Here is a 16966-nt window from a genome sequence, read left to right as displayed (position 1 = left end):
GCCTTTCAGGAAGATTCCAAGAAGGCTGGAGAGGGACTTTTTACATGGGCATGGAGTGATAAGGCAAAGGGAAATGGGGTTAACTGAAAGAGGGCAGGTTCAGAGTAGGCATTAGGAAGAAATTCATTTTTGTTTGTAAAGCACTGGCACAGGATGCCCAGAGAAGCTGTTCATCCCTGGAAGTGTTCAAGGCCAGGCTGGATGGGGCTTTGAGCAACCTGGTCTAGTGCAAGGAGTCCCTGCTCAAGACCTAAAGGTTGAAAACAGATGATCCTTAAAGGTTCCATACAACCCAAACCATTCCATGATTCCAGGACTGTACCTTTCCCGCCTAGATATGGGGGAATAAAAGAGATACAGAGACATGGCCTTTCTTCATTGGTGGAATGTTGTATTTCTTATTGTCGAAGATTTCAGAATTTGTTCAGCAAAACCAGTACAGCTAGAGGACATTGTGTGTGACTCAACAAACAGCAAACAGCTCTGCCCAAGGAGACAAAGGACATTGAATCTCTGGATATCTGTCTTCCAGTCCTGTGTCTTCCTCCTGGACAAGTCCATCTCTTTCCAGCCAGAGGCTCCTGGACCCAGTCAGAGAGAAGAGGACACAAGAACACAGGACCTGCTTTGATGAGCCTGAGCCTTCCTGTGTTCCCTGAGCCACCACATGCACTGGGGATGCTGGACAAAGCTCATTTCATTTCCACACACATGGTCCCAGTCTGCACAGTGAGGATGTGTCAGGGCTCCCCACCCCTCCCAGCACAGCCAGTGCTGTTCCCAGGTCACTGCTCAGCTCCCAGCTTGACTCAGGACAGGGATATTTCCATCACACAGTTACTGCTGCAGCTTCACAAATCCGATGATGGATGGAATCATATTTGACGTCATTCCAGTTGTTGTTACTTTGTTCACGCACATGCATTACAGTGATGTTCTCAACAGGGACATCGCTTGGTTCTCCTTTTCGCCAGAACCTGGGACAGAGAGAGGCTTGTTACTCCTCAGTGTGCACTGTAAAGCACTGCTGGAAAAGGAATCACTGCATGCAAGACTTGAAGGGAAGAGACAGAAATTCCCAGTGCTGATTGATGGACAGAAGCAGTTCCCCTGCTCCCACTCCACATCCCACTGGCACCAGTGTCACATGGAAACCTGCCTCCCTCCCGCAGCCTTCCAGCACATCAGGGCTTGGCTCCATCCTGCTGGGGAACTGATCACCAGCACTCACCCCATGCACCTCACACCCAGCAGAGGCCCGTGTTGGCCTCCAGGGCAAGTTTGTTCTCCAGAAGAAGACACAGCAAGGACAGTCCTGGTGCTCTCTCCCTGTGCCCCATCTCCTTCCCTGCAGTTCACCAGAGGCCATTTTGTGCAGGCAAGGGCAGTGAATGGAGGTCAGGCTAGGCTGGTCCATCAGGGTTCTGAAGGGCTCTTGCTGCCAGCAGGTTGAAGATTTTCTGTGCCTCCAGGAGTGACTTCCATGTCACAGGGAGTTAATTCATAACCAAAACCCAGCACAGATGGGGCCATGTGAACCTGGTGTCCTACACAGCCCTCTCCTGCTGTATCTTTGATCTCTCACAAGGAAGCAATCTCTCACAATGGTGACAGCCCCCTCTCATGCACCAGCTGAACCTCTCACGTCTCTCCTACATTTTTTCCCTACCAGGAGTCACATCAGACCCTCTTCATCCAGAGATACTCACGCTGCTGTCCCATTATATGGAGTCTTGTCCACCCACTGCCACTGGCCCACCTTCTCTGCAAACAGACCAATGTAGAAATTGTCTGGCTTAGGGTCTTTAGATTGTCTGATGTGCTCAGAGAGGAAAACCTGTCAATCAGAGAGAGTGCAACATCCATGAGGGGCAGGACTGAGCACAGGGAGGCATCAGGAGGCCCTGTGGGGTGGGGCTGGAGGCAGAAGGAGGGGCTGGTGCTGCAGAGATGCAGACAGGGCATTCCCCCTCCCTGCAGGACCAGGAGGGGCTCAGAGTCCCCTCCAGGGCCCAGCCCTGTGTCTCTGCCTGCTGGGTCCCTCTCTCAGCCCTGAGCACCTACCTGCTCTGCCTTGCTGTTGATCACCACCAGCTGGGAGCCAATCCCAGTGCAGTTCTGCACACTCTCAGCCCAGGTCATCTTATCAGTGGACAGGAAATAGCAGCTTCTTTGAAACCTTCTCCAGCCCTTTGGGCAGCACGTCCAGCCTCTGTCTGTGCAGGGAGAGGACAGAGAGATGAAGGCCACTAACAAGAGATGGTGACTGCAAAGATCCCAGTTTTCCAGGGGCAGTTCTCATGTGCTCCTTGGTGCCTTTTCCTGAGAGAATGTACTGGAAAAAACAGGGATAGTGCAGACCTTTCTTCCCATTGCTTTGGGGTATGACCAGTGAGCTTTGTGTACCCCGAGCTGTGCTAATCCTTGGAAGGGGATCTCAGGTGTGGAGAAAGTTCTTTGGGTGATGTTGTTTGACTTGTCCTGGTACAGCCTCCTTGAGGCCTTTAGCCCAGTGAAGAGGGGACATTGCCAGTACTGACCTCTGCCTTGTGGCACCGCTGAGTCACACTTCCACTCGGAGAACTGCTGCTGCTGCTGCAGGGCTGAGGGCTGGTCACTGCTGTGGTGGAAGGGAACCACTGCCAAGGGAGAGGAAAGGCAGCAGGATTACCCCTTTCCTCCCAGTCCCTCACACAGCATCTCTGGCCCCTTGACTCTCCTTCCACCATTTCCCCACCCAGCACTGTCCCAGCTGTCACCTCTCCTGGCCCAAAGCAGGGGCACAGCTCCTTCCCAGGCAGAAGGAGACCCTCTTCCAAGTCCTACAGCAGAAGGAGCCCTGGAAGCACATGGCACACAGGGCAGGATTGACCCCAGCCAGGCACTCTGCACTCTGCCCTGCACACACCTACAGCCCAGCTGCCAGTCTACAGAGCAGCCTCTCACTGCCACACTTGGTCTCTTCCTAAACTCCACATCACCAGGCATTTGGAGGAGTCCCCATCAGCTGGGCCTGCTCCATCAGCAACACACAGTGCAGGGGAAGGTAATCCCATACAGCTGGAGCTGCTGAAACCAGGGTGCAGCATAAACTCCAGGGACTTACCAGCTACCAGTGTGTGTGGAGAATAGTGCATTGTGACAGGCAGAGCCACAGTCCTAAAGATTTACTAGTAACTCTGAGACTCAGGAGTATGGATTTGAAGGTGATCAGGGTGTGCTTGACAATCCAGATGTCTATTTTCCTCAGTCATTTAATTTATCACTATTTCTACTCATGGGCAGAACAATCGTAGTGGCTCCAGTGCCTGGTTAGTGAATTGCTGTAATGGAGGAAGGCTCAGAGGAGATGGGCAAGGGCAGTGCCTGGCTGAGCACCCCCATTGCCAATAAAGTGTAGGGAACTGAATGAACAACAAAAACAGACCTGAAGAAAGCATTGAACTGAGCTGGTTTTAACTCTGCTATTTTGTCTTGTTATTTGGGGATACTCAATATTTTGCTGTGGAGCATACTGCAGAACTATGTCCAGTTTGGGCCGCTCATAACAAGAAGGATATTGAAGTGTTGGAATATGTCCAGAGAAGGGCAATGGAGCTGGGGACAGGTCTGGAGCACAGGTCCTGTGAGGAGCAGCTAAAGGAGCTGGTGGTGTTTATCCTGAAGCATAGGAGGCTCAGGGGTGACCTTATTGCTCTCTACAGCTCCCTGAAAGCAGGTTGTAGCCAGGTGGGGGTCAACCTCTTCTCCCATGCAACACCCAACACGACAAGAGGAAATTGTCTGAAGTTTTGCCAGGGAAGATTTAGTTTGGATATTAATGAAATTTTTTTCACTGAAAGGTGGCCAAGCATTGGAATAGGCTGCCCAGAGATGTTGGTGGAGTCACCATTCACAGTAGTGTTTAAAATACAAGTAGATGTGACACTTGGCGACACAGTTTAGTGGTGGGCTTGGCAGTGGTTGGTTAGCGAATTAAACATGACCTGAGCTGCCTTTTCCAACATTAATGATTTTATGATTCCATGCTTGTATGACCAGCAATTAAAACCATGTTTGTATTGTGATCCATCTGTGCATTGCAGTGGCCACTCTCTGCTACATGCAATTTGAGCTGGTGTTTGATTTAAATGCTGTATCACTCTGCTAAACCAAAATCCTTTGTAGTGTCAATTAGCTTGGATAATTAAATTTTCACTAAAAATTAAACCTTCCATTGTGTATCAAAACTCCTCAGCCATTTGGCTGAGTACTGTGGAAGGTTACACATTTGGGAACAAAGCAATACAAACTTCTGGGGCTCAGACACTAAGGGCAGCAAAAGGAAAGTCAGTGATTCATCACAGTAAGATGCCTCTTCCAGAATCCATCATGGTTACTGACAACTTGTGCAAACATGCCATGAATTATCTTTAACCGGAAATGAGAGTGAAACAATGATCACGATCTTCACAAACAGCATGTCCAGGAATAACCTCTAATGAATTATTCTGCAATCAACCCTAAAAAGTTTATTAGCTGCACTGTACAGTTAATCCTGAAGACACCAGGACTGTGAGAAGCCTTTTTTTCCACTAGGACACAAAGCATATCCAAGCACCTTAGAGAGCCTAAGTGCAGATTCAGCTGCTTGTATAGACACTTGTGCTTCTGTCTCCACTTTTTTCCATCTGACAGATGTAACTGAGCTCTCTTTTTGTGGGGAATGAAGGTAGAGAATTGTTCCACAGTTCCAAAAAGGCCATATAAGATTGGAATGTGCAGTCTGGGCACACTGACAAGCCCTCAGGGAAGATTTGGGGGATGTATGCAGACATATACAAAGTCATGGCAGGAAAACTTGAGACCTTACACAAAGCCCAGACAACCATCAACCATGGTTTCTCTACTCTTCTCCCAGCACTTCCCCCAGACCTGTCCCTTGTAATCTCCTGCACATACTCACCAAGGACAACAACAAGGGCAAAGCACACCAAGAGGAGCAGCAGTGAGATCAACCACGGCAGCCAGAGTGGGTATTTCGGGGGATGGTGCTCAGGCTTCTTTTTCTCAGGAGGTACTAAAAGTGACAGAAACACACCAAACAAGACACCACAATCAACAATGGATCTGTCAGTCCACAGTCCACATACCAAGGATGTACTACTAAAGGGAGAGCTCCTCAAAGGAAAAGAGAATTTCATTTCTGATGTGGAAGGTACAAGGTTTGGGAGAAGGGCAGACTGGGACAGAGCAGGGAATGTCTGTTGTTTCTGGAGAAAAGTCAAATTCAGTGAGTGTGTTCCCAGCCCACCCAGTGAGCCAAAAATGATAATCGTTGGTGTTTGGGTGTGAGCCCTTCACAGGGAATCAAAATCTGCATTGAAACAATGTCTTTTTAGATTGAGCCCAAAGCTGCTAAACGCAACATCGCTCAAACCATGATACTTGAGATATACAAAGGAAGATTTCCTGTTGACTTCTTCCCAGAAAACGTTTTCTGCCTGCTTCAGTTCCTTCTTAGCTTTTTGGAGTTCCTGTGCAGAAGAGTGTTGTAATCTGAGTGAGGATGGGAGACAAAAAATGTGGAAGGCTATGATGGCACATCATCATTGGGAGATTAAAAGATATATTTTTTCCTTCCATCACTGCTTTCCAGGATTCAAAGATTTGCTGTAATAAAACTAGGTTGTGATATGCTGGATATTAGGGGAGAAGAGAGGGCTGTTTCCAGCAGCCTGAGTAAAGTACTCAGATTAAGATTTGCCAGGACCTCACTTTTGTCTAGAGGGATATTGCCAGTCCTGAGGAGGTTTGGGAGCAGGCAGGAGAGTGGGTCACAGGGAAGGACAAGCAAACACGTGTTAGGGGATTGTTCTGGCTTGTGGCAGGTATACAAACCAGGGAAAATTGGAGGGTAAAGTGATAGCAGCACTCACTGCAGGACAAGAATAAAGAAGAGACTGCTATTAAAGATAAGATTTAGAGAGCCTTCATTCATGGTTCAGCATCAAGCTCCCAGGTCTGTCAGCAGCCAAATGTGCCTGCCAGACATGCCGAGTAAGCAAGACTGTCAGAAACTTGCTCTTCATGGAAGTCTTCTGACTACTTTGCAAAAGCTCGGGAGAGACTGCTACTGCAGGGCTAAAGGCATTGTCTTTCATCATCAGGAGAGAAAATATGTGTGGACAGACAAGGTCCAGGTTTCCCTGGTCAAATCATGTTTATCCAGCCAGAGCTTTTGCCTTAGTGAAAACAAGGAACCCCCTCATGTTCTGGAGTCCAGCCACCTACTTCAGAAACAGCTCTAACCAGTCCAACTGATTTTTCTGATGTGCAGCACATCCAGAGATTGTTCAACCTGTGCCCAGTCAGACCTGAGTGGCACAGGGAGCACTGCATGCTGTGCACCTCAGCAACACATCTGAAGTGCTGTAATCTTGTGCACACTCAGTGGGTTGAGCTCCTTGCAAAATGCTTTCCACAGCTGGTCTGTGCTCTGTAACATGTCCAGCATGATCACAACACACTTTATGTCTTATAATAATTTGGAACAAAATGGGGAACTTCCACCACCCCCACCTCACCACAGTGGAAATGCTAACTACAACCAGAACCAACTAATCTTGGTGCACTGAAAACAGTGAGCTTTCAAGTCAGACAGGACTATGCACACTCTTTATTTCCATGACTCATGCCTCAGAGCAGGCAAGGAAAAACCTGGAACTGATGCCTGCTCTGTTTGGGATTTTAAAACTGAGGTAAAGCTGTAAATAGACAAGCTAATATCCTTAGGCAGCAGCAATTATTTATTTCATTTTTAAAAATATTCTTAGTTGATTTATGCTCACATACTTTTATTGCCGTGGAACCTGCTGTTGTGTAGGGTCTCATATGTCAGGCAGAAGCAGTGAGTCTTACACAGAACATCTCTATGGGTTCCTACTTGTGGCATACTGACTAGAGAGTACATGCTAACCAGAATATGCCTTAAATTTGCATGAAGTCTTGTAAAAAAACCATTTTACCACTGTAATTTTTAATAGGAAAAAAATTGTTTGGTGTATTAAATGTTTTTTAGGAGTGGAAGACATCAATAACAGATTTGGATCTCCCTCCAGATCTTAAATAATTATTCTTCTCTGTATTTCAGGGTGTTCAAGTTTTTTAAAGTCTCTCTTCTCTAAGAACCATTTCTCAATCAGCCATGGGCAATGGGGTTATGTTTCTGCAGGCAGTGCCACTTCTCATGAAGCTACAGAGTACAATTGACTGCTCTGCTATAAGCAGGCACGTTAATTCTGCTACCCTCTCCACAAGCAGCAATCTGTAGTCTCACTCAGAGGCAAGAGCAGCCAGGATTTGGGCTTGTTTGCTGCTTTGGGAGCCCCTCCAGCTTTGGGACAGATCAGATGGCTTGTAATAAATCACATTCTCTACTGTTGGTACTCAACATGGTCCAAAAATTACTCTTTCGAGACTATAAAACATGTAGGGTACTGAGGGAGCCCAAACGTATTCTTAATAAATGATAATTTGAAACCTACTGGTTGTGCTCCCAGTAGTCATTCTTGTTCATGTTTCTACTCCCATTCACCTTTCCTCTTGGAGATGTTCCTCAAGACTCTTATCTCAAAATTCCTTCAGTCTCCTAATCATTTAGCTCCCTTTTTTTGCACCATTCCATCAGGATCAGGTAGAAACCAGAGTCACAGAAGGAAAGATCTTCATTCCCTCTTTTTCAGCCCCGCTCCCTCCAGCTCCCTTTCTCCCAAATAACCAATTAATTCCTTACCTTTGACCACTGGAGCCGGTAATTCATTTTTGAACTTCACCTCAGCGTAGGTAATTTCTGATGCCATTTAATCACACTGTGACCCTGACTTAGTTTTGCCACATAAAAGGTGGTCCTCTTAGCTCCTTGTTTCCAAAGGAGGTGGAACCTACACAAGTAGGTTACTGAGCCTTTCCCATCCGTTCATTCACCCTCTGCCCATCAAAGAAGGCGGTGCTGAACACTGGAAGCACTGGTGATAACCTGAGAATTCCTGGGAGCTCAGAAATGCTCCACAGACATTTTCAATTTCTTAGCCCAGGAAATCAGCCCTGGCACTATGGAAGATTTTGAGACATAAAAGAAAAACGAGAACCTAACAATTGAAAAGGAAGTTGCACTCCTTCCCCATATCAGATTCTCAGCTGATAGGCTTCCTTTTCAAGACATCTATAGGGTTTGGTTTTTTTTCCTCTTTTTAACTTTCTCACTTAACTATCTTCCCCATATTTTCATGCCTTTCTTTGTCTGATAGTAATTCTACCATTGCTTTCACATTTGCAGCTATCACGGGTCCTAGCCCAGTTTAACCTGCAGTACAGTACAAAATGCATTCTGCCCTATTTGTCCCTTGTGGTTAAGCTGCATTTTCTACATCAAATGTCTCAACTATGTCTCATTCTTCAAAGCCAGTCCCAGTTGGAAGCTAGCACTAGAACAAATGTCAGACTAGGAGATGTTCCTGTAGAAGTGAGACTGAGGAGTTGCAGCCTTAGACAGAGCAATAAAAATAATCAGAAGTTGATCTATCTATGAAGAAACAGAAAGATCAGGCTGGGGTCAGGGAGGAGAATAAGCAAAGTGGAATTTTAAAAAAAATGTGTTGATGGTGTGAGAGATTACTGGGAAGAGTACACACAGAAACTTTTTTATTAAAACCTGATTCACAGCCTGTGGGAGTTCCAGAGAAGTGCTTGCTTCAGGCTCTATTTCAGAGGCTGAAAGGAGATGGTTTACATTTTTCTGCTACTTTTCCAACACTGTCATTTATCTCCCTGAGCTGCTTTCTGGTAAAGACCTCTGATATTATCTTGGGCAAAGTGTCAGTGCTTAGTCTGATTTCAAGCTGGAGCAGATCTTGAAAAGAGAGAAGAGAAATGGCTGCTGAGATACATTCTAAATCAGAAAGACTTCTGAGAACAGATGTCAATAAGTCAGGCAGGGTGAGGAGGGTTCAGGGTTGGAAGGGACCTTCAAAGACTATCTTCTCCAGCCCACCTGCCATGGACAAGGACATCTTTCACTACATCAGGCTGCTCAAAGCCCCTTCCAACCTGCCCCTAAACATTTTCAATTAAGGGGAATCTGCAACTTCTCTGGGCAACCTGTTCCAGTGCCTCAGCACTCTCATTGTAAAGAATTTCTTCCTTATATCTAATGCAGATCTGGCTTTTTCAGTTTAAACCCATCACCCCTTATCCTACCACTCACTACAGGGTCTGTTAAAAGGCCTCTCTCCATCTTTCTTATAGGCCCCCTCTAAGTACTGAAAAGACACAACAAGGTCTCCAAAACAACCAGAAGGAAGAAGCTGGCTAGTTTGGCTAGCTGGAATTCCCTTAAGGCAGAGCAGAATGAGATGCCCAGAGGACATCCAGAGAGCACAGAGGGTAACCAGAGCAGAGCTGGAGCTGAGATAGGGCTGTAGAAGGAAGAACACGCACCAGGCAACAGAGGAGAACAATATGGCAAAAGGTAAAGGGAATCTGAACTCAGATTATGGAGAATTGCCCCTAAACAGAGTGGGGCATATGTAACTGGATGTCTTTACCAAGAACCCTCCTTGTGTCTTGTGTGTCCTGAGCTAACTTTACTTCTCCTTTATGTATTGCGTGCAAAGAGGGTGACATTTACACAAGAATAGGAACAGCTGCACGAGAGAAGCCTGGTCCCTCAAGCAAGCATGCTGCCTTGCTTCTCTTTCCAACATCCTTCCAGCACTATCCTTTGTCTTCAGTCTTGGCCCTCTCACTGTAATTAAGTCTCTCTAAGTGTCTGCTGAAGTCTAGTTAAGCCCTCAAATTTCTAGTTGAGAATTCAGAGCAATCCTCTGCGTGCTTCCTGCTGTCCCACCCAACCAAGCCTCAGCAGACCCAGTCTTGTGGGGAAGAGGCTTACTTCCTGGCAGAGTTTCAAGATTTCCACTGTAAAGTAACAGGAAACACAATCAGCAGACAGAGAAGGAAGTTACAGAGCAGCTTTATGAGCTTTTTCCATTGAAACACATCTCCAAACACAGCCGAGACATTTCAAATGCAAATTCAGGCTCTAGCTACTCTTTTTATTAGATTCCATTGGACTGCACTCAAACATCAGTAGACACCTCAATTCTTCTTTGTCAGCCATCAGATCTGTTGCGTGCTATCAAAATTCAACCCTGAATCATACTTCCATAGGATGCAGTGCCAAGCCAATGTGTAACAACATTCACATGGTATTCCTGAGGGCAAAATTTGTCCTTTGAATTTCATATGCACTGATGGCATGTAAATGAGTGGGAGATAGGAACGACTGGACCCTGCAGTTAGTTGTGGTGCTGACAAAATAATTTTTAAAAAATCTTGCTTAACCCCCCCCCCAAAACTCATGCTTTGCTTCCCTGCACTCTCACTGCTGTTCCTCAGTAACTCCCTTCCCCCTTTTCCTGCGTTCTGCTCACTCCCTTGTCCTCCCACAATACCTGCGTTTCCCCACAGATGTCTTTCAGCTCAGCCCTACCCCACACTGCCAGGTGCCTCCCATGCTCTCAGCTTCCATGTGCCTCACAAGTCCCAGCTCCTTTCTGGGACTCTCACAATTATGTTTTCCCTCCTTACTTGTGCTCCAGCTGCCAGTTGCTCTGCAAGCTCCATGGGCACCATTTGTTCCTGGCCCAAAGAGAAGGCAGCAGAGGCAGTAATGCTCTTTCTCCCCTACCTATCAGTGAGGTTTGAATAAGGTAGTATCTGCAAGCCTTTCACCCTACAGCCAGGATCACCCAATTTAGCAAGTAGGTCCATGTGTGCAGATGAAACAGTGCCATTGCACATGCCTTACTTCTTTTGAAAATCCAGCTGAACCTGAGGAGTTAAATTCAAATTTATAGGCAAAGACTAGGACTTGAATCCTAAAGCTGTGACCCCACACGTTCCAAAGAAATCCCACTTTTAAAATTACCACAGCTGTGATGGAAGTTGCGGGGAAGTGACACACTTCTTACAAGCCGGTTTGAATAGAGAGGGACAGCTGAGGGAATTAAGCTGAAGGCTTGTGAGTCATCACAAGTGACACGGAGGTTACACAGGGACATCACATTGGCCACCCAAATACCTAGACCCTCTTTAGAAGATTTGACAAAAGGCAAAATGAAGCTGACATGACTAAAATTATTTCCCAAAGAGATTCTCAATATGCATTTTTCAACCACCTGACCTTGCAGCCAAATGAGGAAATTGAAATGAGTGTTACCTCCAGTAAGTGCAAAACCATGATAAAGCAAAGGTCAGAACTTCCTTGAACCCTTTATATTTGATATGTTGCCTTGAGGGCACCTGAAGACCAGGGCATGAAATAAGCAGTCAGAGAACACAATGACATCAAAACAAAGCTAAGTTAATTATTTATCACAACAGAATAAATTGGTGAAATTCACCCACAAGAACTCTGGTTTGTGTGTGACTAAACCAAAGGATCTGTCCAAAAGAAAAGTGATTGTGCAAAATGTATGGAATTATCAGGTCTGGGCAAGGTGGTCCCAGAGATTCTCAGGAAATTCAAAGGTAAAACAGTTGCTAAGAGCAGTGGGTTGCCTTTACCTTAAACTATCTTTTAATCAGCAAATCCAAGGGTGGCAGGGAACCACCAAAGAAGGGGGAGGGGAGAAGTCTCAGCAGATTTAGGAAGTTACAGGTTTGACATCTATAGTGGTCAGGTTAATATAAAAAAAGAATTAATTGATGGACATGTGTATGAGTATGATATACTTTGGGGAGAGTCAGTATAATTCTTGTAAGGAAATCCTGCCTCTTGTGGGTCTTTGCCTACAGTCCTGGCATCACCTGCTCTTATGGCACTTGTAGCCAGCACAGACTTCCAGGTGACTTAGATAAAAGCCTAAACCAAATCCAGGCTTTGTATCCCTACACCTGGGTGAGAAGAGCATCAAAAGTGAATATATGCCACCTCCTTGGTCTTCCCTCTCCACACCACCTTGCTCCTTTTCAAGGATTAAGGCTATGGAGCAGAGCAGCCAAGGGAAGAGCATAAAAAGGCACTGGAACATGGAGGATGGGGACCCAAGGCCTGATACTGAGCAGTTAATAAGGGATGTCAGATAACAAATCAAAGTCACTCAGGCAGCAAGAGCTCCTTGAGAGCTCCTGAGGGATTTGGCTGGTTAGAGAGAGTCTAGCAAGAAGCAATCCCATTGTGTACCCTGCTGCATGGAACTGGTTAGGGAAAGGACAGGTAGGATGCTGCAGTTTGTACTGCTCCAGGGCACAGTGTGGGAGCACAGCAGCCTCCTGGGATGTGAGAGAAAGGCATTCTATGCTTTTCTCAGCCAAGGCTGACACAGCCCAGAGCTGCAGGGAGAAGAGACCTCTTCTGGAAGGGAGTCAACCCCTCTAATGACTGAAGGTGAACCAGGGTTCCATACAGGTTACTAGGAGACCAAGGGAAAAAATGGCTTATATGGAGCTGTGAAAGCACAGGAAAAAGACATTAGAGCAATCAGGGGTGAAAAGGAAACAGGGAAGTACTGAACAATACTGGGCAGTGGGAAAGGAGTGACAGCAATGAGTGGGATGGATTAAACAGAAGGAAGCACTGTGAAGCCACACAAGTTTCTGGCAGGTGGCAGCACTTCACCACAGGCAGGCCTGAGTCGGCAGAAAGACACGAAATCCTGAGCAGAACCACCCAGCGTGACACGAATACTTGGCCAGAGATCAGCAGCTCCCCAAGATGCTATGGTTACAGTACCATGCAGAACACAGGGGAACAAAAGAAAAGTAGGAGTGATGAAAAGAAACATTCCTCCCAAAACCAGCTTGTGCATTTCTCCCCCGGCCACATCCCTGCCAAGTTTTAGTAAAATGCTGAGGGTTTCAAGCAGAAGAGATCATGTCCCAAAGTTACCTGAGCTGCGGGAGCTCAAACTCAGTGAGAACTGGGAAAGTCGTGTGCTCACTCTAGTGTGATGGTAAGTTACCAACATCCCTCAGGTGTAAAGGAAGGAATAAGAGAAAGAAAAAGATGATCCAGAATCAGAACATGATTCCAGAGAATCTTCAAAGAGACAAGAGGCCCCAGCCTGCCTCCTTACATGAAGCATTAACAGAGGATTTTCTTCAGAAGAGCAAAGATATGTTTTATTTATTTCCCCCAATTAACAGATTACCAAACCAAAGCCAACAAAGGGCGCATTCAGATGCAGTTACCCCAGAGCATTGTTTCAGGCCACTACTGGAAATATCACACCTTTGTTTCCTTCCTCTTTTGGACCTGAGTAGCAAGTCTCAAGGCTATAAATTGTTGGAGATCAGAACTAGATACTGCAGTTGCTTGCCACAGCAACACATCTGACTTCAAACCTGGGCCAGATCCAAGTCCTGGTCAGACCCCAGTGGCCTGTTTTCAGAGGTGGGGCTGTGGAGTTTACCTTCTTAGAGTGGGCATATGGAATTCACATGCACAAGTTGTGGCTGTGTAACACCTCTCCACAGAAGCAATTCTTCATGCTTCATTTCCAGTTCTAAGGATCACACAGATCTCCACAGCCTTGAATTCAGTTTGGCTACTCTGCCCAGTGAGGTGAATGCACATGATCTCCCTCTCTTGAAGGGAGAATGAGGGAAGTGGAAAGAAAAGCCAAAAAATGGAAAACAACCACTGTCACCAATCAAGTATGGGGCTGTCACATAAGGTCACCCAGACTCATGCTGTAACCTTAGGGCCACTCTTATTGGAACCTAAACTGTTTCCCTCCACACCCTCTCCATGCATGTAAGTGGAATGCAGTAAAAAACATTCTCATAGTGAGGTTCTGGGGAGAACTGTACTGGTTAGGCTGTTCCAGCAGGTGCTATTGGAATAGCAGCACAGACCTCCCCAGAGCTGCAGAGCTCCCTTGCCCCCTCCTATCCTCAAGGATAGATTTATCAGGAAGACCACAAATGGCCTGTGCTGCCCCTTACCCTGCACCCAAGGTTGCTCTGCAGGCCATTTGCAGCCTCTCAGCCCAACTTGTGACAGCCAGCCATGAGTGAGGGGACACCACCTGCCTCCAGAGCAGCCATCCCATGTGTCCAGTCAGGACCGGACAAAGCAAAAACTACCTGAAAACAGCCGTAGAAAGCTGAAGTGAATCCAGGGAGTACAGTCAGCTCAACCAAACACTCCTTGGCACCTCATCAATGAAACATGATGGGAAAATTTTAATGCCAGGCAGGGAGGCCCCAAACTTTGGGGTTCAACCGTATGCAGGAACCTCCCCACTACACAGATGTCAACACTGTCAGATGGAGAAAGATATATATATATATATAATTTTTATTATTATTATTATTATTATTATTATTATTATTATTTTTATTTTAAGAGGACACTCTCCAGGTGCCTGTGTCACCCACTTTTACCATGCCAGGACACTGAAGTCAGCACAGGGAGGCAAAGGGTGGGCAAATGGCACTCCAGGGTGCCAGCCTCCAGCACAGAGCTGGCACTGACCCAGAGGGCAAAGGGCCCCTGCTGCTGACTCCCTGCTGGCTGGTGCTGATGAAGAGGGCAAAGTGCTCCTCAATGACTCACGCTGGCCTGCAGTGTCATGGCCCACGTCTCTTAGATTCTGCATCCAGATCAGTTAGTTGCATATTTAGCATTTTAAGACTGGACAAGACATGCTCACCACACCATCCTGGTCTTTGCAGAGCCTCTGCCCTTTCTGAGGTGAAGGATGAGTGTCAGATCTGAGTTCCTCTTCACTGACCAACCACCCCACGTCAGACATCTCACCACACTGCTGGCCCAGCATGGGACCCACCTCAGCACAGCTGAGCACAGAAGTTGTGCTAGGAAATACTTCAGGCTGGAGGTATCTTGTTCAAACCTTGCCCAAATCAGGACTACTTTTGGAGCTGGCCAGGCTATCTAGGGAAGGTTATCTGCTTACAGTAACTCTGTTTCTGGGATGGGATGTACTGCATAAGGGCTTTTCCTGGTTTTCTACCCAAAAAGAGTGATTTCCAAGCACACTTTGTACATGTACCCGTGGTATTGACTTCAGCTTTACATACCGGTGACAGCAGCCCCTAACTCTGGGCTAAATGTACAGCTGTATCTAGAGCCACTTAGCATATATTCTCCAAAGAAAATGCTCTCCTATCCCTTACCTCTCACTGAAATCCAACTCCTTGTCCCTGCCAGCTAACCAAAAGGAAGGTTTGTGTAGCACTACAAACATAGCATCTCACACATCTTTCAACAGTTTGCATAACACTATAAACTCGGACTCAAGAACGAGTGCTTAGCCACCACTTAAAAAAATACTAGGAGAGGTTTCATTCCTTTGGGCCAAACTTTAAAGACAACAGACATCCAAACCTGTATGCACACCCACCACAAGAGGGGATGTGTGCCTTCCCTGGGACAGCTCAGCTCCAAGTCCTACATTACGGTGTTTGTATATGAGGGCACTGAAGCACAGAGGGCAGTAGAATAGCAGGACACGGCTGCATTTGGAAGCACCAGTTCCATCATTACTAAACTATCAAACTACAAATCACCAGCTGGATTTCTTTTCAGAGAGCATCTCACCATTGCTAGCCAGGTCTCAGGTGATGTCTGCTTGCATCCCACCCGCCACCGTCTCGATTGTTGGGCCCCCAGCCAGTCCCTGGAGAGGTGGCTGAGCCCGGGGATTGCAGGGAAGCCCGCAACAAAGGGATTCGGCAGCAGATGGCAGCACACGCTCACGGGTCAGACTGAACTCAACGCCTGCTCGCGGGTGTCACCAGCCCAGCCAGGCTCGCAGACCAGGCTTGGGAGAGCAGGGAGCCACACCTCTGTATGTGCCTAACCCGCAAGGCTCAGCACAAAGGCTGCAAGTTACAGGGGGCTCCCTCTTTTCGGGAATGTCTCTTCAGACTGCTTCCAGGCTTGAAAAGCCCGTCGACTAGCAAGGCAGCAGCCTCTGCCTCAACAGGCAGGAGCTGCCATCCTACAATGCCTGGAAAGAAAAGGGAGAGCAGGCCACTCATTGCAAATTACGTGCCTGGCTTGCCCCCAAACACAAGTGATGCAAGAAGTCCACCGAAGGATCCCAGCAGTGACTGGAAAACATAGCTCTGGTCAGGAGCCACTACATGGTCCAGCTGTTGCTGGCTGATCTTCCTATGCTCAGCTTCAAGGAATGTCCATCCCCATACCACAGCTCTATTACAGGTATAGGTAATGGCAGGTGGCAAAATTAAGTTGTCATCCTGCAAAGTGCTTTCCCTGACTGTTAGCATGGACAGAAGTATTTTCTTGGAAGAAAGAGAGTCTCCAGAGTGAGAGTCTATTGTTCACATAATGTAATGAGCACTCATCAGACTACCTAGACCTGGAGGCATTACAATGTGTGTTAACCACTTGGGCCACAGTGCTCTGCTTACAGACATTAACAGACCCATTGTTCATCCTCCTAGAACCTTGTAGGTTTATGCTGATTTAGCAGGATGAGCTCAGATTCAGATCCTTTTACCTCATTATCAAAGCTCAGGAAGACTTTGGGGGTTTTGGTTTCCTGTTTGGTTTTTGTTTGATTTCCTCCAATGTACAGCTCTTCTCCATTTCTTCAGGAATCCAAACACAGCACCAAAGCTCTGTGAAATCTGGCAGGTTTGTGTCTGCAATTCATATTGTGTGGCTGCAGTAATAACAGTTTTACCAAGTCACAGAACATAGAATAGAATTAATGGAAGAAGGGGCAGGGAAATATATCCCACCTCAACTACACCTCCCACAGAAGAATTGACGACCAAATACCAGACAAAACTGGGATCTTCCCTTTGACGCTTGTTTCCTGATTCTTTCTATGTGCTACAGTCTGTCTCCCACTTGGAAGAAAGGGAAAACTTGCACAGGACTCACCAAGCTGTGTATTCTAGCAGGTCTTGCTGTGAGGAAAGGCAC

At 46.8% G+C, this 16966-nt stretch overlaps 1 protein-coding gene across 1 annotated transcript; it reads right to left on the bottom strand.

Moving 5' to 3' along the window:
• Positions 1-409: 409 nt before the first annotated feature.
• On the bottom strand, positions 410-8100 carry LOC310906197 (C-type lectin domain family 4 member A-like). Its single transcript, XM_083855258.1, has 6 exons — positions 7775-8100; positions 4946-5059; positions 2541-2639; positions 2065-2216; positions 1710-1837; positions 410-977 (listed from the first exon to the last, which is right to left on the bottom strand). Exons 1-6 carry the CDS (start codon positions 7839-7841, stop codon positions 830-832), a joined length of 708 nt encoding a protein of 235 aa, XP_083711384.1. The 5' UTR covers positions 7842-8100; the 3' UTR covers positions 410-829.
• Between the last annotated feature and the right edge of the window lie 8866 nt (positions 8101-16966).

This window comes from Zosterops lateralis (genome assembly GCF_965231275.1).
Source record: "Zosterops lateralis genome assembly, chromosome: 2".
NCBI classification, from domain to species: domain Eukaryota; kingdom Metazoa; phylum Chordata; class Aves; order Passeriformes; family Zosteropidae; genus Zosterops; species Zosterops lateralis.
This window is presented reverse-complemented; position numbering and strand designations above follow the sequence as displayed.

Coding starts and splice junctions, on each gene's coding strand:
- LOC310906197 (XM_083855258.1), bottom strand. CDS start 7,841: ATGGCATCAGAAATTACCTACGCTGAGGTGAAGTTCAAAAATGAATTA. Junction 2,217..2,540: donor AGCGGTGCCACAAGGCAGAG/GTCAGTACTGGC, acceptor CTCCCTGCACAG/ACAGAGGCTGGACGTGCTGC. Junction 1,838..2,064: donor TCAACAGCAAGGCAGAGCAG/GTAGGTGCTCAG, acceptor TCTGATTGACAG/GTTTTCCTCTCTGAGCACAT.